The sequence below is a fragment of the Copadichromis virginalis genome, linkage group LG7 (assembly GCF_057382275.1).
Source record: "Copadichromis virginalis isolate Kocher_CV1m ecotype Utaka linkage group LG7, C_Virginalis_male_GT1.1, whole genome shotgun sequence".
Taxonomy (NCBI): Eukaryota; Metazoa; Chordata; class Actinopteri; order Cichliformes; family Cichlidae; genus Copadichromis; species Copadichromis virginalis.
Window position 1 is genome coordinate 66,269,441 of NC_140624.1, and position 21,816 is coordinate 66,291,256.

The window sequence follows — 21,816 nt, forward strand, 5'->3', positions numbered from 1 at the left end:
CGTTTATTAAGGCTGCTGTGTTTCAACATGCTTTAATGTTTTGTATCTTGTTCTATTTAATCTGACCAAGCCTCTAAAAACAGTCAGTGATCACTGTCGGCCTCTCTCGGGTTTTATTACCACTATACATTTTAAAGCTCAGTTTTTAAAACCTTACAATGCAACTACAGCCCAGCCCATGCAGCAGTATATGAATGACTAACCTCGTATTGTGGATGGATTATCTCTATTGTTCTCCTGACTGAAGTTCGGTCCGTTTACAGCATCCTGCCATGCGATTGCATTTGTCCCTAATCATTGGGAACCCTCACGTTAACGAGTGGAAAAAAGTTAGCGTTCATCCTCCAGCATTACTGTGTTTATATTATGCTAACATAGCTGTGTCACTAGCAGTCACGTAGCACAACATTATATACCAGCTAGTCCAACTTCAGTAACCCTACAAACGTCACTGCTGTTTAGTTTTCTGTCTTCATTTATGTTGGAAGTGATAGCAGAGCTGTACGTTTGAATTTTTCAGAAATCTCTCAGTCAGAACATAGTATATTATGTTTAGATGGAAAGTAGTGAGCTAACTCCCTGCTAACTTTGAACTCCGTTAAACTTCATAAATCCTGTTTTCATGGATGGCTGGATGTTAAACCTAATTGTTACACACTGATCACTTTATTAAAGTTTGTAACTCTCAGTGACGCCGCAGTGTTTGTTTGACTTTGGGACCTGAAGCAGAGTTTGGACCCTGAGGTCAGACCGTTTTACCACTACCACTGCAAAAATCGCGTTTCTGAAAAGAGCAATAAAGTTTTGTCTCTTCCTCATTATGTCTATAAATCTTTATGTGTCTGTTTTCTCCACGACTGAGGCTTACGCTAAGAAAGGAAACAATGCGTTTACAGTGAAGATGATGATGGGAATAATAGAATTGAGAGAAACACATAAATAAGGAATATTTAAGTGATCAGTTATGTTTTCACCATTTTCACCTTTAAACAGTATTTCGAACTTTCTACATTAGAGTACTGGATCCTCAACGTTTGATACACGGACCTTATTCTGTGAAACTTTGGCAATGTTTGAAATGTTTGTTTTTGAGTGCATTTTGCTAACATCATTTTATTTAACAGTTCAAAATAATCCAGAATTATCCCTTAACATTGAGCCCTCTGAATCACAGTGTGCCGTTATTTTGCATTATTTCCAAGTTTCCTGCTCACCGATGCGAGCGATGGGTACTCCAGCTTGTAGCGTCTGCACTGTGCTGTCTACTGCAGCCTGGACAGAAGGAAATGAGCAGACCGCTGACACCATGGCCTCTGGGATGCCATAGAGGCGTAATGTGGTCTTAGTGATGATCCCCAGGGTCCCCTCTGAGCCTACAAACAGGTTTGTCAAGTTATAGCCAGCTGACGTCTTCCTGAGGAGAGAAACCAAGACAGAAGCAAAGGTAAGAGGCTTTCAAGATCATAACGATACATCACATTTGCCTGGTGAGTACCTGGGACGGCGGCCCTTCCCGGCAGTGTGTACGACGCTCCCATCAGCCAACACTACCTCCAGGTTTATAACATTTTCCCTCATAGTCCCATAACGCACTGCATTAGTACCTGATGCACTGGTGGCAGCCATACCACACAGAGATGCATCAGCTCCAGGATCTGAGACAAAGCACATAACCAGGGTTGGGTCAATTATTAAAAAAGGACACATCTGTAATCTGACAGTAACTTTGTATAACCCAGATATTTACAACTTGGGACAACCGCAGTGACCACTTGTGAATAAGAGGGCAGCTGTCATGAACTTTAATATTTTAACATGCTAACTGAGGCCTGTAGCACATGCTCACAGTTGCTGATGATCAGTTAATGATCTGGCTGCTACCTACTCTCTTGTACTTGTTTACAGAGAAGCAAAGATTCCTGTGCATGTGAAAAAACCCTAAAAACATCCTGCATTGAAGTATTATTTAGGTATTCTTCATCATTCCTTTTAACACTACCATCATAGATGGGGGTTTTATCATCACATTATATTATTATATTATATAATATCAATATATTTTTTAACAAATCAGCATCAACATCATACAACATCACTAATTCTGTGCAGTAGTTTTTCTTTCATCTTTTGGTACAACTTGTACTGACAGGCCAAGATAACTAGCAGCTGTTCTCTTGGTGCTATGACGGTCACAAAGACCCCGACCACCACCCCTAAACTGAACACTCATGTCAAAAGTGTTGACTTAATGCTTAATCTGTGTGAATCCCTGTGAACATCCTGACTGACCAACAGGAAACCAGAGGCCTGTGTCTCGCAGGTATGCATTGAGAGTCTTTCGAGTCACACCAGGCTCCACCGTCACATCAAAGTCCTCTGGGTGGAGATCCAGAACCTGTTCCATGTTCCTTAAGCTGAAGCACACTCCCCCCTGAAGGATGATGACACAAACAAACACAGGAAATAAGACTTATGACAGTTATCACCAAGATGACATCCTGCTGGTTATTGTTGTTACTAAAGATGTTAACTGTTCTAAGTGGGAGAAAGTATGACCACACAAATATCTCACCTTCATAGCTCCAACCCCTCCCTCCAAGCCAGTCCCAGTGCCAAAAGGGATGATGGGAAGGCGGTGCTTGTGGCAGACCTTTGCCAAGGCACTGACCTCCTCCACACAACGTGGAAACACCACCACATCTGGAGGACGGCATCTGCACAAAAATAATGCAATGCTGTCACATTCTGTTTTTTCTACTTCTCCAAAGAACCACACCCATTCTTCCCACTGCTCCCAGCAGCTGAGCCAGAAACCACAGCTCACCACACACGTTTTTGCCTCAGGTTGTGTCTCCCTGTAAGAGTGTGTTAGATGTTCAGGCTAACGCATCAGGTGTTTCGTTGTTGTTCTCCAATAAAGGTGTATGAATCTACATGTTCTCGTGCTATAATCAGTACAGTACAGATCAGCTCACTCCTCGCACCTTTGCAAATGTGCTGAGGCAGCATTTAGCTGCAGAGGTCGCTTTGCTCACCGCCATGCTGTCATCACACAGATGCAGCCATTTATACCTGCCACTAAGGCGCTGCAGTATTCTACCAAACCAAAGGGGTCGCTACTCAGACAATATTGTGGCATGTGTGCTGATAAGGAGGGGAAAGAGACAAAACAAGAAGCCAGGACTTTGTCAAGGTTTTTGCAAAGTTCTTTCCACAAGCTCAAGTTTTTAAACAGTTGCAAAAGTTGCATGACCAACTGACACGCCACAAAGATTGCGTCGCGTGACACAGGATGTGCGGTCAAAACCGTCATCAGACACAACCGACATGTTGGCCTTAGCTCAGAGAGAGGGGCCTCGACAACTTAGCCTCTCCAGATTATTGGGTACTACATGCTTTATATAATATAACACAAAGCAGGAGAAAAACTATAGTTGCATTGGCCGGGAATCGAACCCGGGCCTCCCGCGTGGCAGGCGAGAATTCTACCACTGAACCACCAATGCTTGCTGCAGCAACTTTTGCACGGAAGACAGTGGGTGAGCCGGCTGACACACGTGTATTTCACATTGTTCAAGCATTCTCTGTATTTCAGGATTATGAGACTAAGTGTGACTATGACTGTGAAACTAAAACTGGGGAACAGCTGACATTTTAGTGATGTTAGAGGCTAGACAAAGACCTGCTCAGATAACCCTTAAAAGGACTGCTGAGACCCAGTGATCCTGGTCTGTTATACCCCATGGTTACAATAAAGCCATGTTTGCCATCGTACATGGAAAAACTTCCACATCAAGTATATTTGTTCTATCGCTCACCGTTATTTGCTTACTGTAGGAACTTCTGCAGGGAAAATAGACAGTGGCCCCTCTGGCCAGTTGCACATGCAAGTATATAGATTAAGGTCTTCTTTCTTGAAACACTTCATTTTAACACTAGGGACACAACATCTGTCAATGTTTGTTTTTTGGCTAACAGAGAAGCAGTTTTAGAGTGGTGCATTATATAACAGATTTACACATATATAGCGGAAAAATAAGAACTGCATTGGCCGGGAATCGAACCCAGGCCTCCCGCGTGGCAGGCGAGAATTCTACCACTGAACCACCAATGCTTGCTGCTGTGACTTCTGCACAGGAAATGGAGGGCTTTCTGGGCCAGTCGGCATGTACGAAGCAAACTTCCAGTGCATTTAACACCATCAGGCTAATCCTACTGGGTGATAAGCTGATTTTTGCATAGAAAACAGGAGACGGCCCCACCGGCCAGTAGCACATTTAGCATTGTTGTCAGCCCTGTGTCTACTACACAAAATCAATTAACTAAACAGATTCAGTGTTTGTCGTCACAATACAATTTCCAAGTTACTGAATATCACACACAGCTTGGGCTCTAGAACTAATTTCGTGGAGAGTAGCTGGACTTTATTTCTCTCCAGAGTTACCCTAGGTAAGAGACGACAGGCAGCGGTGTGTATAATTGTTTCCACCTGGTTCACTGACTGTACATTAGGGTTTTCCCAATGGGTCATATTATTTGTGCGACAAACCACAGCTCAGTGTAGCCAGCCTACTTGGAGTTTCTCGATGTAAGTTAAAACCAACGATTACTTGGATCCTACTTCAATGGGGAATAGTTGCAGGAACTTTTGCACAGAAGACAGACAGTGGTCCCTCTGGCCAGTTATTCACATAAGAATATAGTGTTATGGCCCTTGCAGGGGCTCCTGTCCAACTGACCTTGTGTGGGTGTGTCTTTCTTTCTTTCTTACAGTTATATTGGCGGTTGGCAAACAAGTGAAAGGTGCATTACCGCCACCAACTGGTATGGAGTATGGTCTGGAACGACGTGTAGGTGTGTCCTGCCATCTCTCCTGCCTTAGGTGCTACCTAAGCTGACTCTAATTAGCAATTAAGTGTACTTAAGGCGAGCTCTAGTGCCACATTAAGTGGCTTTATTGTCATTTTAACTATGAGCAGTCGTGCAGTACACAGTGAAATGCGACATCGGTCCTCCAAGACCATGGTGCTACATATAACAGGCTATCAACAAAGGACTACATAAAGTGTAAGTGTGCAAAAAACGAAACAGCACAACACCAGACAGAACAGAATAACGCCGACACTAGACAGTGCAATAGAAAAGTGCAACAACAACAGTGGGTTGTGATAAAAGTGACTTGACGTGTGTGTGTGTGTGTGTGTCAGTCCAGTCACTGATCTGTTTAGGAGTCTGACGGCTTGGGGGAAGAAACCGTTTTGCTGTCTGGCAGTGAGGGCCCTACTGCTCCGGTACCTCTTGCCAGAAGGTTGAAGATTGTATGTTAGGGGTGTGTGGGGTCCTCCACAATGCTGGTGGTTTTGCATATGCAGCGGGTGCCAGAGAGCCTCGTTGGTTTTTGTAGCTAGTGAGCTGTGCGTATGGTGACTGGTTTCCCCTGCTCTGTGGAGAGGACTGTTTTGGTGACTAACCCTTTTTTTTTTCTTTGACTCACTGTTCAGTTTATTGACCAACATCTGGGTTTTGTTGTTTTCCTTCTCTAAAAGGTGATAGCGGCTTGCCTCTTTTTCAGTTTAATTTAACCATTTGCCTCCCTGTCTCCTTTTTTTTCAATTTGGACACCTTTTGTTACTTCCCCGTCATCCCCTGGACCTTTTAGGGTAATGTTACAATAGGTTTACACTTCATTTTAACCCCTAGGTAGCACAACATCTGTCAATGTTTGATTTCTGACTAAGAGAGAAGCAGTTTTAAAGGTGTGCATTTTATAGATTCAGATTTAAAAATATATAGATGGAGGAAAGAAAAGTAAGCCCTGCATTGGCCGGGAATCGAACCCGGGCCTCCCGCGTGGCAGGCGAGAATTCTACCACTGAACCACCAATGCTTGCTGCAGCAACTTTTGCACAGAAAACAGAGGACGGCCCACAGTCCAGTAGAACGTTGTTTAGGGTTTTCTCTAAGTGTTGGGAACTGTATGTGAAGAGCAAGGGTGGATCTGAATGTGAAACTGAAATTGGCTAACAACACAGTCAGTCACAAGACAATGAACACCTTTCAAAAAGTGCTCACTACTGTACCAATGCCTGATGAATCTTAAATGGCAAACGTCATATACTACATTTCTTCCTTGGATCCTACTTCAGTTGGGTACAGAACAAAACTGAGGTGTCCCTAGGATTTATACTGGTATCCTCAACTACTCAGAGAATCTGGAAGCTCTAAGCTTTTGAAAGTGTTCATTAACGGAGGTAAATGATTAGCTGACTGGACAGTGAACCGAAAAACTGAAGAGAAGCTAGAGAGAAAGTACAATAACCAAAAGTCTACTAAATAAAACAAATTAACTAAACAGATCTAACGTTTGTCGTCACAATAGAATTTCCAAGTTACTGAATGTCACATCCCTCATGGTAAAGTTTGGTAAACTTGACTGACTGAATATGGTTATAAGATAAAACATTTTGTTAGAGTATTATCTTTACAGCACTGCAATTATCTTTTACAACATGACATTTAACACGTTTAGTCTTTTGTATTTTGGACTGTCAGTGAGAGAGAACAATGAATTTGTAGACGTTGCTTTAGTCTGCGCTTTTTAATTCACACGAAATGTACTTTGATATGGGCTGTATCAATAAGGACATGAAAGGATTTCTCAGAAAGATAAATATAAAAAGTGAATCTTTTGAAAAGAATCAGGAAACTGTTATGATGCACGACCATTAAGATGAGTCCCAGCGTATTAGGAGTTACTGGGTTGAAGTTAAAGTATTGCTTGCTTATTGCGCGCTAGGAACTTTTGCAGTGGCTGGGAATAAAACCCAGGCCTCCCGCGTGGGAGCTTGGGATTGTTTAGCTCAACAGGCCTAAGCAGTTTCCTTTTCATTCTCTATGGTAGTGCTAAACTTCAGGTGTCATATTTTTAACCATCGTGATCCTTCTTGTGCTGTTGTGAGTTTGAGATGCGGCACTTTTTAAAAATTTCCCACTTTTAAATTTCAGGAAACAAGACAACTTATGTACCACCTGAAACAGATCTCAGCGATCCTTGTTCATTCATCAAAAGTAAGAAACGTTGTTTGTAATGAGAGTAAACCAACAGATTAACTTTTCAGGTGTATTTTAAAGGTAACAGAAGTGTCCACTGTGATTTCATTTACTTGATTTGTTTAAGGAAGCTTCTATCGCTTGGGTAAAGGCGGTTAGATTTAATCAGCTGTGGTAAAATGGCATGATGAAAATGACGAATGAACCTGTCTTGATGCATGCTCAATCAGGCCTGAGTCAAATCCCGGTCTCTCTCCATTTTCATTTATGGTTGATGTTCACTTAAACATCTGCTTAATGCATAGATCATTAATTATTCAAAATCACTTTTACATTTTCTCATCTTTTCATCTCGCTCAGAATTTGCACAAATTAATTACAGAGAGACTGCATTCATTTTTTTTCAGGACCCAGTACAGATGCTGCTTGCACATCTTCACTGCTGTTTTCAAAAGTGGGCACTTTGTGGACAGAAGGTGAGCGTGTACAGCACGTGAAAAGTTCCTAGATTTTTAGCACTAGTGATGCTGCTGTAACGCTGATTTTTAAAAATTTTATATTTTTTTTTAATGTATTCTAAGAGAAACAATGTAAGAGTAACACTGCTTTTCAAATATTTATGTTTAAATTTTAGCTCCTTCAGTTCAGCCAGCTATGGCTGGTTATAAGCATGACCTCAGCAGCTGGACTTTCTCTTCACACCAGAAGCTGTGGATGAAGACTGAGCTTCAGGATCTTGGACTGTGGCCTGGGTCTCAACCAGTGCGTAACTCCAAGGGAACGCCACTTCACTCCGGCGTCTCCCTCCACAACCTGAGTGGCTGACCTACCATCTCCAAATTTCTTCCAGCTCCACCCCTTCTTTATATGGAAACCAGAGTGTGTTATCATTGTCAGGTTAAGAAACAAATACATCTTGCCATGACTCCATGGTTGCTTTCGTCTACAAGTGGTCTCTGCTGGTGTGGGCAGGCCAATTGTTGGCACCACTGGTCAGTATTACATCCTATCCTCATGACTGACAAGAACTGGTGTGCTGACAATCCACGATGGCTGGAGAAACTGTCCAAAAGGTTTACCGAACTTTTCTGACATCCAAAAAGGCCATCTGCAAGTCTTTACGGATGAGCTGAGGTGGACTGACAAATCTCCAGCAAACATGGCAAACCAAATCGACGAACTCATGCACCACGAGTATGAGCTCACCTGGCATACCTCCATGCCACAGACTGTGTCTGGGACTCTGAGGCATGAAGCACAAGGACAGGGGAACATTGGGCAGTTACAGAGGAAGGGAATTTTTTTTTTTTTTTTTTTTTTTTTTTTTTTTTTTTTTTTTTTTGGACCCAATGCGACCCATATCGATCATGGTATGACAGTGTGAACGGCACAAATCCGATCTGGGTCACTTTCATATGTGGTACTGAATCCGATACATATCCGATGTTTTAGAAAGCGACTGCTGTTTGAACGGTCATGTCGCATTAAATCCGTCTTTTACGTCACTGACACAAGACAGATGCCAATTATCAGCTCCGGAGAAGCGGCCGATAAGACATTGCGAACGCTTCCTGGCCATCCAGTGTAGATGTCAGTGAAACTGTTGGGAAGACAATGTTGGAGAAACGTGAACATTTTATTTGTACTATATAATCTGCAGATTCTGACAGAAATCTGCAACTATCCTTTGAAGCACCGCTCCTCTAAAACAGCAATAAGGATAATTATTAGGTTATTTACATTATTATGTAAATAACAAAATAACTTAAAGCAAAAATTGGGAAACATAAAGTCCTAAGTCTTTATATTAAGGCCATCAGTCAAACAATACTGTTTGGTCTGGGTCTAAACAGAGCGCGTTGTGTGTGACAGCCAAAGTGTCTGGACCATCTCCAGCTGTTCGCTGCATGTATTAAAGATAACTTCAGACATTGTCCTGAATTGATTCTTCTGTCTGGTGGACATGTCTGACATAGGCTGTACAGTCACACAGGTAAAAGACAAGCAGTCGTGTTTCTAATAATATAAATCAAACAGAAGGTTATGAAGATAAAAGCTGTGAGACCCCTCTAGAGAAAGTGTGATTGTTATCATCACATGACGTGACTTAGAAATAATGTACAAGATTTAAGGGCAGCACTAACAATTTATTTTATTTTTTATTTTATTTTATTTTTTTAAAACAGATTACCTGATGTTTATATAACTGTATGCTTACCATGTAGGTGAACTCTAACAGGTTATAAAGAAGAGTGATACTTTTGCAGAAAACAATTTACTTTTTTACATTTACAATGTTATTTATATAAACAAAAGAAATGTAACTAGAGAAAAAAAACTCTTAGGTACAGTGTCAACTGTTTCTTCCTCATTTCTTTTCCTTTTTTTTTTTTTCTTTCTTTTTTTCTTCCATCTAAGTCTCTCTGCCTCATAGAAAGCAGACTCCTGAAACTCCTTCCAGGTCATTTCCTTGTCCACGCCTTTGTCTCTGTATAGAGTACACTTTCAAAGGGCAGCAAATATAGTTTTCCTGCCACTCCAGCGAAGCCCGTATGAATGTGTGGACTATTTGGTCCCTGTTTCAGGTCCCTGTGGCTGAATCTGCTTTTCCTCCATCCTTCTCTTCTCCCTCTTCTTGGTAGCATCCGGTTCCCTCTGGAAAAATTCTGTCTGAGCAAATTCTTCAAAGGGCATTTTAGGGTTACCGATTCCCTCAGCAGCATAACTTTGATGCACCTTGTTGGAACAATAGGAATAGCGCACAGGCCCTCTCTGGTAAAAATAATGGACGGTGGATCCATCTGTCTCATATTGAGACTTGGGCTGTCCACAGGCAAGACAAGTCTTTGTCTGCCTTTTTCCCCTCAGGCTGCTGCTGCCTTTCCAAGATGCCCTCCACAATCTTCTCTATTGAGACTTGTGTCAGTGGTGTAGACAGGGCAGGAGGAGGCGGGTTAAAGACTGCAGGCTTTATGGTGACTACAGGGATACTAGTTGTTTCACTGCCTTCAGTTAAAGAGTGCCCCAGCTGCTGAGTCTCCAGAAGTTTTTCTGGGCTTATGTTCAAAGATGAATTGGTGTTGAGAAGTTTAGCCAAGTGCTTCACATACCGGGATACGTGCACCTTGGATGTGGGATGCAGCAAGCTGTTGGGATCTGTAGCAGAGCGATGGACCATGTCTGCATAATCTTGATCCACAAGCTTCACGCAGCAAATATAGTTTTCCTGCCACTTCAGGGAAGCCCGTATGAATGTGTGGACTATTTGGTCCCTGTGGCTGAATCTGCAGAGGTAGCGTCCGGTTCCCTCTGGAAAAATTCAGTCTGAACAAATTCTTCAAAGGGCATTTTAGGGTTACCGATTCCCTCAGCAGCATAACTTTGATGTATCTTCTTTGAACAATAGAAATACGGCACAGGCCCTCGCTGGTACAAAATAGTGGATGGAAGATCCATCTGTCTCATACTGGGACTTGGGCTGTCCACAGGCAAGACAAATCTTTCTGCCTTCCTTCCTCAGGTTGCTCCTGCTGTTGATTCTCTAAGATGCGTTCCACAATCTTCTCTATTGAGTCTTGTGTCAGAGGTGTAGACAGGGCAGGAGGAGGTGGGTTTAAGTAAGCTGGCTCCATGGTGACCACAGGAACACTGGTTGTCTCACTCCCTTCTGTTAAAGAGTGCCACAGTTGCTGAGTCTGCAGAAGTTTTTCTGGGCTTGTGTTCAAAGAAGTGTTTAGAAGCTTAGCCAAGTGTTTCACATAACGGGATATGTGTAGCTTACATGTGCGGTGCAGCAAGCCGTTGGGATCTGTAGCAGAACAATGGACCTTGTTTGCATAATCTTGATCCACAAGGTTTTTCTTCCCGTGGTGCTTTTGCAGAAAGTCATCTATTGTCTCTTTCATGGGTCGTGTCTAGCGTGTGTGGTCCAGCACAAAAATCCGTCCACCTGTCTTTATGGGTCCAGTGCGAGCACTCGATGACGAGGACTACATCGACAAAAGTAGAGCTTTCTGGGAAACAATAGTAATAGTTCAGTGGTTGCTCATATCATGTAATAATAATAATAATAATAATGCCAAATTGTTTGACAATACTAATATGTTAACTTTCACATGACTGTAGGTTGCTGGATGTCTTCTGATGGTATCTCCTGCTTTAAAAGCACACTAGCAGAAAATGGTTGGGTCACAGGTGGTGCTGATGCATGTAATGCCACGGCTAGCTGGAGAAGGGTCCCAATGCTGGAACCTGAAGTTGGGCAGAGACAGGTTTTTGTACAGAAGATGGGGCCTGAAGGGCACCCAGTTCACCTTCTGGGTTTTGTGTTTGTCCCAGTTTAAAGGGACTGGACGGCAGCCTGGCTCTCTGTATTCAAGCCCAAATCGCTCTCCAGTGTCTGACAGAGAGGTGACCGTGGCTCAGGGGGTTGGGAATTGCATCTGTAACTGGAAGGTCGCCGGTTCGATCCCTGGGCTCTCTGTCCTGGTCGTTGTGTCCCTGGGCAAGACACTTTACCCTACTTGCCTACTGGTGTTGGCCAGAGGGGCCGATGGCGCGATATGGCAGCCTCGCTTCTGTCAGTCTGCCCCAGGGCAGCTGTGGCTACAACTGTAGCTTGCCTCCACCAGTGTATGATTGTGAGAGTGAATGAATAGTGGTATTGTAAAGCGCTTTGGGTTCCTTGAAAAGCGCTATATAAATCCATTATTATTATTATTATTATTATTATTATTACTTCTCCTGACCGGTCACTCTCCTGGAGGCTGCATTCAACTCCACCACTAGAGCTGGATCAAAAACAGAAGGGAGAATGACAGCCGGCTGCTTACGGTCCACCAGTCTTTGGTAGTTCCATCGTGCCACCCCTGTCATGCCCTGGGCCTGGAATAATTCAGTGGATACATGAGTGCCGGTGATCCACTGGGCCTGGTGAAAATGGTAACCCTCCAGCTGTGAAGTGCATCGGAAGGGAATCCAGATGGGGTCCTTAGCGCCTTCGCCAGGAACATAGTTTAGCTAAAGAGTCCCACCATACCGAAACATTACACCCTCGGAAAGTTCAGGGTCACTCAGCTAACCACAAGGAATATGCACTCTCTCTATGCGCCACACCTTCAGCATGGATGGCTTGAAAAGTGGGACGTTGTTGGGGCCTGTGGCCAGGTAAAAATGGTTTAGGACTCTTTTCCACTCTGTTCAGCAGCTCTGTGGGTTGTGATATTTTGCTCCCGCAGTGCTCTCGTATGTGTTGCTTAGTGCGATTAGCAGAATGTATACAACAGAACTTATAAGCATGGAGCCTCTTCAGGGTCGCCTGATCAACCACTGAGAAGGCAGCAGAGAAGCTGGCAGAAAGTGCTGATCAATGGATGATGCTCAGAGGTGAACTCCCACAAATGGCCTCAGGCAGTGCAACAGGTCAAGTTTCACAATAATGCTGCTATTTTAGTGGGTTTAAGGCCCTAGCAACAATAGCAGGAGTCGTTTTCCAGGCATCCCACGATAGATTTTCACCAAGGATACAGTCTGGGATCCTAAATGGAGCACAGCAAAAAGTTCACCTACATGTTCATATTACACTGTATGCTTACCATCAGGTAAGCATACAGTGTTTTGAAAAAGTTGATTTAAGCAAGTTGTGAGTGCTGGCTTTAAATCTTATATATTATTTCAACCATGTTTTCTCTAGAGGGGTCTCACAGTTTGTATCTTTATAGCCTTTGTTTTATTTATATTAAAAGTCAAGCAGTCATGTTTCTGTCTGTTTCATAGGGGTGGGTTTAAATAATTGATTTTCTGATTTTAAATCTCTTAATTTGAATAAAGCGATATTGAGTCATTAAATCCTGGATCGATTTTTACATGCGTGTTTTGCCAAAAATGCCAAATCTCTGGTTAAAGCTCACAAAACTATTTCAACAACCACTAAACAGGTAAAACGGCAAACGAGAGCAGGTAAATGGATTCCACACAAAGACGTAAAAGGAGAGTGCGCACCCGATGCATCAGAATCTATAAGATGTTTGCGTTCTCACCCGACGGCACGTACACAGACACACTGGAGGCTGAAAGCTGACATCTCACAGATTCTGAGCTGCAGGTTTTTATCTCTCTCCAACCAAAATTCACTGAACCAGCAGCAAAAGATCCAAACTAAGCTTCACATTTGATAAATATCATCATTAATTCACTCTTACTTTTGCCGTTTTGCTTCCACCACGATAAAATCGCACTTCGTGCACAGCTCTTTCTCTCTCTGTGTACTTCAAGAACAGAAAGAAATCACCTCCGACAAGAGATCCTAATTTCTGCTGTTCAATGCCGAAGAAATGTAAACTTTTTATGCCAATATCATGGTCCTGGGTGTGACCCAGTGTTTTGTGTTTAATTTATATTTCTTGGGTATTGTTATTAATGGTTTTAGTTCTTTTGAAACTAGAAGCTAGAACAACAATGTGCCTTCCCTGTGTCCGTATTATGTCTACTCCACTTATTTTTCCTGTCCCACAGTTCATGCCTCTGTCTCAGGGTCCACATCTGTGTTGTTGTTGTTGTGTGTTGTGTGTTTTTGTTTGTTTGTTTTTCCCCCCGTCCCCAAGTACTCACTGTTATCTTTGTTCCTAGTCTGTCGTTTCCAGTTTTGTAGCTTCCCAGTGTTTAGTTTTAGTTTCCAGTTTTCACGTTAGTTTGTTGCAAGTTTATTTTATGGCGTTTTCTGCTACAGCGCAATAAAGCTGCCTCTTTTAGTTCACCCTAGTGTCTCAGAGTTCTGCATTTGGTTCCTTCATCCTGCCTCCCATACAGCAAACCATGATAAAAGAATTTCTGTGTTTCTAATAAAAACTCTACTTCAGCAGCATCAGGTAAAGTTAAAGCAGAGCATGTTGATTCATGGTTTTCTTGTGTTTTTGATCGACTGCTGAATATTTTTAAGAGTCTGAATCTAAGAGTACATTGTTCACCATCTTACAATGCTGTGACTGGAGCCATTGTTCAACTCTTGGTGAGTAGTACTCATGGCCATTGATCAATGATCATGATAATTTCAGATCACTTTCCGGTTTTGTTTAATACTGTAGCGAGCAATGTGGATTTGAACAGTGATGGCCCTGTGCGGCAATCGCGCACGATTAACTCCCAGTCAATCGCCCACTTCATTGATGCTTTCCTTGACTCTCCCCTCTCTGATGCTAACTGTAATGGGGTTTTATCAGCGGATGAGCTTGCTAACCTCTTTTATACTACATGCGCTGACATCCTTAATTCTGTGGCACCTCTGAGAATTAAACGTGCCAAATCCTCACAACCCTGGCTAAATGATACTACTCGCGCCCTTAGGCGTGAATGTCGTCGTGCTGAAAGAAAATGGAGGAAAGACAAACTCCACGTCTCTCTGGACATCCTCCATAATTGTCTATCTAAGTATCAAAAGTCTGTTAAAGCTGCCAAATCTGCCTTTTTGTCTAGCATTATTATGACTAATAGCCACAACCCCCGAGCACTTTTTAATACTTTTAATTCTGTGATAAACCCTCGCACTACCACTTATAGGGATGCCTCCCCTGCTCTTTGTGATAAATTCTTAAAGTATTTCTCTGATTAAAATCTCAGCTCTAAGGGCTTCTCATCCATCTCACCCATCATCAGTTTTAGACCCAGTTCCAGCTTCTGAATGCTTGACTGTCTTTCAACAGTTTGAGCCAGTGTCTTATTCTGCTTTAAAAGATATAATTGATCATCTCGAAATCTCTGGTTCCCCGCATGATATTCTTCCTCCTTGTTTCTTTAAGGAAGCTTTACATGTTATTGGTCCTTGTATCTTATCTCTGCTGAATGCATCATTGTCATCAGGTTGTGTACCGTCTGTCTTTAAGCATGCTGTTGTGCAACCTATTATGAAAAAGAAAAATCTTGACCCTAATGCTCTCACTAACTTCAGGCCGATCTCTAAACTCCCTTTTATTTCCAAAATATTGGAAAAGGTAGTTCTAAAACAACTTCAGGCCTTTTTAGATGCAAATGGTATTAATGAAAAGTTTCAGTCTGGTTTTAAACCTCGCCACAGCACAGAGACAGCCTTACTTAGAGTTTTTAATGATCTTCTTTTAACTGTAGATTCTGGATATTCTGTGGTCTTAGTTTTACTTGACTTGTCTGCTGCTTTTGACACGGTTAATCACAACACTCTTCTATCAAGATTGGAACATGTTGTTGGTCTCAAAGGTACGGTTTTATCTTGGTTTAAATCCTATCTCTCAGAGAGGTCGTTCTCTGTTGCTATGGGGCAACACTCCTCGGCTTCTGCCCCTATTTATTGTGGTGTGCCTCAAGGGTCCGTGCTCGGTCCTGCTCTTTTCTCTTTGTACATGTTGCCGTTGGGATTAATTTTTAGAAAACATAACATCTCCTTTCACTGTTATGCCGATGATATCCAGATTTATTTACCTTTGAAATCCGATGTGACTGCTTCTTTGCAACCTCTGTTCAACTGTTTGCATGAAGTTAAAATTTGGTTATCACATAATTTTCTTACATTGAACGAGAATAAGACCGAAATCATAGTCTTTGGTAGTCACACTCCGCTAGACCAGTTAGCTGATGCCCTAGGCCCTCTCGCTAGCCATCTTTCGTCCACTGTAAGAAACCTCGGAGTGTTCCTGGATGGCTCTTTTAAACTCGAGAAACAGGTGTCCACTGTGGTAAAAAACAGCTTTTACCAGTTGCGTCAGATTTCCAAAGCAAAGCCGTTCCTTCCTTTAAAAGATCTTGAAAAGCTTATCCACGCATTTATTACATCCAGATTGGACTACTGTAACTCCCTCTACTCGGGCCTCCAACACTCCTCTCTTTGCCGGCTCCAGTTAATTCAAAATGCAGCGGCGCGTCTTTTAACAGGTACGAGAATTCATGAACACATAACTCCAATTTTAGCCAAATTACATTGGCTCCCTGTTAAATATCGTATAGATTTTAAAATTCTTTTGTTCACTTTTAATATTTAGAATAATTTAGCGCCCAGTTATCTTTCTGATTTACTCCATTCATACAATCCCAACAGGGCACTTAGATCATCCAACCATAGGCTCCTAGCACAACCTAGGACTCGAAGTCGAGAGGCGACCGGGCCTTTGCATCCGTGGCACCCAGACTCTGGAATAACCTCCCCGTTCATATTCGCACTGCCGAGTCTATCCAGTCTTTTAAATTACGTCTTAAAACTTATTTTTTTACTTTGGCTTTTGATTCTGTCTAGTTGGCTGTTTTAGCTTGTTGCGTTGTTACCTATTGTTTGTTGTCCTCTTCTATTGTTTGTTTTAACTGTCTCATGTTTTTATTGACTGTGAAGCACTATGGTCAACACTGTTGTTTTTAATATGTGCTATATAAATAAATTTTGATTTGATAATTTGCATATTAATGATTATGACACAGACCTGAAGGCCCATTGTTGGTCAATGGTGCTAGCGTCGGCCATCCACTAAAAACACAGGTGTTTTATACTGGTGTAAACACTCTTGCACTGGCTGGGAATCAAAACCAGGCCTCCTGCATGGGAGGTTGGGATTGCTTAACTAAACGGCCCCAAACAGTTTTCCATTCATTTTCTATGGTAGTGCTAAACCACTACAGATGTAATATATTTTTGGCCACTATGGTCTTCTGGTGCTCTTGCGAGTTTGAGATACGGCTTTTCTTTTTTTTTTTCTTTTAAATTTCAGAAGACAAAACAAATTATGCACCGCTTGCAACAGATCTCAGCGATCCTTGTTTATGTTTTTTTTTTTTTTCTATTTTATTTTTTTGCCTGTCCCGTTTGGGTCTTTAGCCATCAGAATTATTGTCTGAAGGCCAAGAAGGATGCCCAACAGATTTACTTTACCAAGTGGATCATCACGGCTCTGCCATATTGGTCCATTTGACCTTTTTGTTGTTGTTGTTATTATGATTATTTTTATTTTTCAGTTGTTACAGATGGGACAGACATGACTGAGGGATAGGTAAGAGAGAACAAAAGAGAGGGGTGTAAAGAAAAACAGAGGGGAAGAGGGACGGTGAGAAAGGGGACTTAAAAGAAAGGAAGAAAAAAAAAAAACTCACCTGGATCACCTGTTGAGAGAAGGGGGGGAAGAGAAAACAAGCAAAAAAGAGAGGAACATAATAAACACCACACCATTGCAATAATCTAGCTAAGTGTAAATAACAGTAAATACTAAATATTGAATGTTATTGTGCAGCACCCAAGACTGACAGTGCACAATGTGCTTTGAGGTAGCAGCCAAGAAAGGTGTAGTTTGTCTGTGAACACCTGTGTGCGCATCTGTATGGATGAGCGCACTTGTATTCAAAAGGTTTCTCCATGTAACGATCTGTTAGGGGGTGTGGGGAGCATTAGCCCCGTCCCCCGGGCATGAAAGAGGCATGGAGGAGATCGAGCCCGAAGAGCACCATCGGCTCCTTGGTCATTGATCAAAGATAAGAAACGTTGTTTGAAATGAGAATAAACGAACAGAATAAATTTTCAGGTGTATTTTAAAGATAACAGATGTGTTGCAATATCATTTGCAATGCAATGGACAAGGGCTGGGCGATATGGCCTAAAATAGATATATATCGCGATATTTTTTTTTTTTTTTTTTTTCCTCCCCCCCCCCCCCCTGTATAACGTATTTTACACACTGTAAGGCGAACTTAAAATCCTTTAATTTTCTCAAAAATCGACAGTGTGCTTTATGTATGAATTCTGGTTGTGCTTACTGACCTTGAACAGATTTTATATGGTACATGGCGCGCAGAAATCTGTCCAATGTTTTAGTACAACTTTGGTAAGCTACGAAGGCGCACCGCTTGGTGGATTGCCGGAGCATTACGGCTACTGTAGTCAGGAGCCTCGCAGAGTAATCTGGGTCCAAAACTCCGTCTGCTTCAGGTCCCAAAATCAAACGAACACTGCGACACAGTTTGTATTGCCTGGAGAAAAAACACTTATCGCAAATGTTTATTCAGATTTTCTCTTTATTGTTCTCCTGCATCCTGCTGTTAAACCCAGCCACAATGTGCAGCAAGATTATAACCTGAAATGTCTTTGTTTCTGTTTGGAATCAATTTTGTTTAATATAATTGTTTATTTTTTCACTGCATGTCAAGATGCACAAGAAAGTTGCGCCATATCCAGGGAAAATCTCAGTGGTGTTCCGCAAGGGGCCACTTGGATACACTCTCCAGGACCCGTCAAAAGAAGCTCGACGGATTAAAAATGACCCCAAACTGCAGGACAAGTCTGCACCTGTGAGGGAGGACTTTGTACGTCAGAATGCTCTGACTGACGTCTATCAGAGAGGAGGGGATGTGTCTGACATGAAGGAAGTGCAGGGAGAGAGTACATCCTGCAGTTTGGAAAGTATAAAGGGAAATCTTTCCGGTGGCTTCTGGAGAATGATGTCGGGTACACCATGTACCTGATCAAAGATCTCCAGAAGGAAGAGGCTGCAGGGACCTCTGTGGAAGAAAGGCATGGCAAGGAGAGCTTGCATTCATTTGTACAGTATGCCCTCAGCTTTACAGAGAAAGACTCTTCTGAACTGCGAGACCAGCAGAGTGAGTGTTGCTGCAGATGCCTCTGAGGATGATCAGCTGGTTGGCTTTGGCTCACGAACCAAGAGCACCTGGAAGGATATTTGGGATGGCAGAGGTGACGGCTATGCAGCCTTTATCATGAGGAAGAGCTGCAGTCAAGGAACATGGATGCATAAGTTGCAGCAGTACCTGCGGAAGAAGCAGCAGTCTGCGTCTGATTGCAAAAATCCTCCAACTAAACCCCTGGGTAAATTGTTTTAATAATATTTAATAATGTTGTTGATGTGAAATAAGTTCAGTATATATTTATCTAATTGTTGCCTGCATCATAGGGATGGATGAGGATAAAGCCCTGGAGGACGCAATGCTGAGCATTTCACCTGTAAAACTACAAATGCAGAGCTGTAAGTACTGCGCTATTACTAAATGTCAGACGTGATAATGGCTAAGTCTGTTTCTATCTCATATGCCTCTGTCTCTGCATAACTAGTCACTGTGCCAGCAGCAGCAAAAGGGTCCACACCCAGAGGATCTTCCGGAGCAAACACAGGCTTTCAAATGAAAGGTTTCAGAACTGGAGTACAATTGTTTTACATGAATTGTTCTCCAAAGCTGAGCCTGAACTTTAACTTTTATATATTGTCTTGTTCTTGTTTTTGTGTGTTCTGGCGATGTTCCTCTAATAGTATAGTTGTATGCTGGCATTATGCTAACACCACCTGGGTCTGGGTGCAGTTTCCCCCTCCAGGGGCAAGGGTACCTAGACTCAGTTCTTAGAGCACGCTTGGAGTGTGATTGTGTGTACAGTGTCTCTCTATGTCTGTCTCCACGTTGGTTGAGTGTTGAGTAATTGCATATGAGAGCATGAGGGTAGGAATGGATGTTTGTATCTGTGTGTGCCTGTATGTCTGTGTCTATATGTCAGGTTGGGTACCAGACGCCACCTCTCTGGGGACATCTCAGGACCTCTAAGGTATGGAGGCCTATCTCCCCCCACTTCCCCCCCTGCCAGTGGCGGACTCCCTCAGACATCGGTGCGTTGGTGGTTTTTTGTGTCTGGGGATGGGCGCCCAGGTACACACCAGCTCACTCCTGGTGGCTGCTTGTCAGGGCCTGGGGCTCGCTCAGGCCACTTCGGGGGTGGGGTACCCTCGGCCTCTCGGACTGGGGCTCGGTCACTCTGGCACAGCTGGCTGCCGGCGGAGCTCACGGGCACGTCACTGCAACCCCCCCTGGCTTCTGCTCCGCGGCTGCTGAGTGAGCCCTCATCTGGGACTCTCCTCGGCTTTTTCTGGGACAGTGGCGCGGCTGCCCCTCTGTTGGTCTTCCTTGGTCTCTTGTGTTCTGGGGGCCTCTGGATGTCTGGAGTCTTGATCTCCTCCATACCTGCTTCATGCCCTGGAGGACGGGGCTGTGGCTCCCCCATACCCTCTAGCAGATCATTACATGAAGGAACATTACATCAAGCAACTTAAAGAAGTCCAGACGCTTTTCTTTGCAAGCTCCTTTGACTACGATGACCTGGATGACTGAGAACCTTCACAGACATACATGAAGGAACCTTTTTTTCCTTTTTTTTTTTTTTTTTTTTTTTTTTTTTTGTGTGTCCCGTTTGGATCTTTAGCCATCAGAATTGTTGTCTTAAGGCCAAGAAAGATGCCAAGCGGATTTATTTTATCAAGTGGATCATCATGGCCTTGCCATATTGGTCCATTTGATTGACCTTTATTATAATTATGAATTTATTTTATTTTCAGTTCCTACAAACGGGACAGACATGACTGGGGGATAGGACAGGGAGAAAGAATGAAAGAAAGAGAGGGAGAGAAAGAAAACCAAAGGGGAGAAGAGACGGTGAGAAGGGGGGAAGAAAGAAAAAAAAAAAACCCAAACCAAAAAAAAACAAAAAAAAAAAACACCTGGGTCACCTGTACAGAGAGAAAAAAACAGAAGAGAAAGCAAACAACAAAGAGCAACATAATAAAAAACGGCACCATCACAATAAACTAGCTAGCAGTAAATATCAGTAGATACTAAGTAATAAACGATATTGTGCAGCACGCAAGATAGACAGCGCACAATGTGCTTTGAGGCAGCAGCCAAGAAAGCTGTAGTCCGCGTCTGTGAATACCCGTGTGTACACCTGTGTGCATACCTGTGTGGATCAGCATGCTTGCATTCCAAAGGTTTCTCCATGTAACGATCTGCTAGGGAGTGTGGGGAGCCACAGCCCCGTCCTCCAGGGTATGAAGCAGGTATGGAGGAGATCAAAACTCCAGACATCCAGAGGCCCCCAGAACACAAGAGACCAAGGAAGACCAACAGAGGGGCAGCCGCGCCACTGTCTCAGTAAGAGCTGAGGAGAGTCCCAGATGAGGGCTCACTCAGCAGCCGCGGAGCAGAAGCCAGGGGGAGTTGCAGTGACGCGCCCGTGAGCTCCGCCGGCAGCCAGCTGCGCCTGAGTGACCGAGCCCCAGGCCGAGAGGCCGGGGGCACCCCACCTCCAAAGTGGCCCGAGCGAGCCCCAGGCTCCAGGCCCTGATAAGCGGCCGCCAAGGAGTGAGCCGGTGTGTACCCGGACGCCCATCCCCAGACACAAAGAACCACCAACGCACCGATGTCTGAGGGAGTCCGCCACTGGCAGGGGAAGTGGTGGTGGGTGGAGATAGGCCTCCAAACCTTGGAGGGCCTGAGATGTCCACAGAGAGGTGGCGTCTGATACCCAACCTGACATATAGACACAGACATACAGGCACACACAGACACAAACATCCATTCCCACCCTCATGCTCTCATATGCACTTACTCCACACTCAACCAACGTGGAGACAGACATAAAGAGACGCTGTACACACGATCACACTCCCCAAGCGTACTCTACGAACCAGGTCTAGGTACCCTTGCCCCTGGAGGGGGGAACTGCACCCAGACCCAGGTGGTGTTACCCTTTTCCCTGCGGTGGGGAGAGGCAGACCGCCCCGACTCCGCAGCAGCAGGGAGGCCCCACACTCCAGACCGCAGTCGGACGGCCAACTCCTCCTAGCCCCCCGCTCCAGCAGGCCGCAGAGAACGGGGGTGAGAGAAGACTCCAAACCTCCCTCCACCCGCTCATTGTAGTGTTGATGCATGTGTGTTCTAAGGTGCAATTAAAACCCAGGAGGGCATGGAGCTACCTGCCAGAGAGCAGCA

The 21,816-nt window shown here is 43.6% G+C and overlaps 1 protein-coding gene, 3 non-coding genes and 3 pseudogenes across 5 annotated transcripts in view; 1 reads left to right on the plus strand and 6 right to left on the minus strand.

Moving 5' to 3' along the window:
• The window catches only part of ldhd (lactate dehydrogenase D), a 49,969-nt gene that overhangs the window by 4,811 nt on the left and 23,342 nt on the right, over positions 1–21,816 (minus strand). For both annotated transcript variants that reach the window (XM_085464830.1, XM_085464831.1), the window contains 4 exons: positions 2,573–2,714; positions 2,290–2,431; positions 1,496–1,655; positions 1,215–1,414 (listed from right to left, as the gene is read on the minus strand). In XM_085464830.1, coding sequence (XP_085320956.1) covers positions 1,215–1,414; positions 1,496–1,655; positions 2,290–2,431; positions 2,573–2,714 — 644 coding nt within the window. The remainder of the gene's footprint in view (positions 1–1,214; positions 1,415–1,495; positions 1,656–2,289; positions 2,432–2,572; positions 2,715–21,816) is intronic.
• Positions 3,436–3,506, minus strand: trnag-gcc (transfer RNA glycine (anticodon GCC)). Its single transcript has one exon. It is a non-coding gene; the product is annotated as a tRNA-Gly (tRNA).
• On the minus strand, positions 4,044–4,114 carry trnag-gcc (transfer RNA glycine (anticodon GCC)). The gene has a single exon. It is a non-coding gene; the product is annotated as a tRNA-Gly (tRNA).
• On the minus strand, positions 5,817–5,887 carry trnag-gcc (transfer RNA glycine (anticodon GCC)). Its single transcript has one exon. It is a non-coding gene; the product is annotated as a tRNA-Gly (tRNA).
• LOC146706625 (uncharacterized) lies at positions 9,372–10,682 on the minus strand (annotated as a pseudogene).
• Positions 11,398–12,610, minus strand: LOC146706626 (uncharacterized; annotated as a pseudogene).
• LOC146706627 (uncharacterized) lies at positions 18,143–18,984 on the plus strand (annotated as a pseudogene).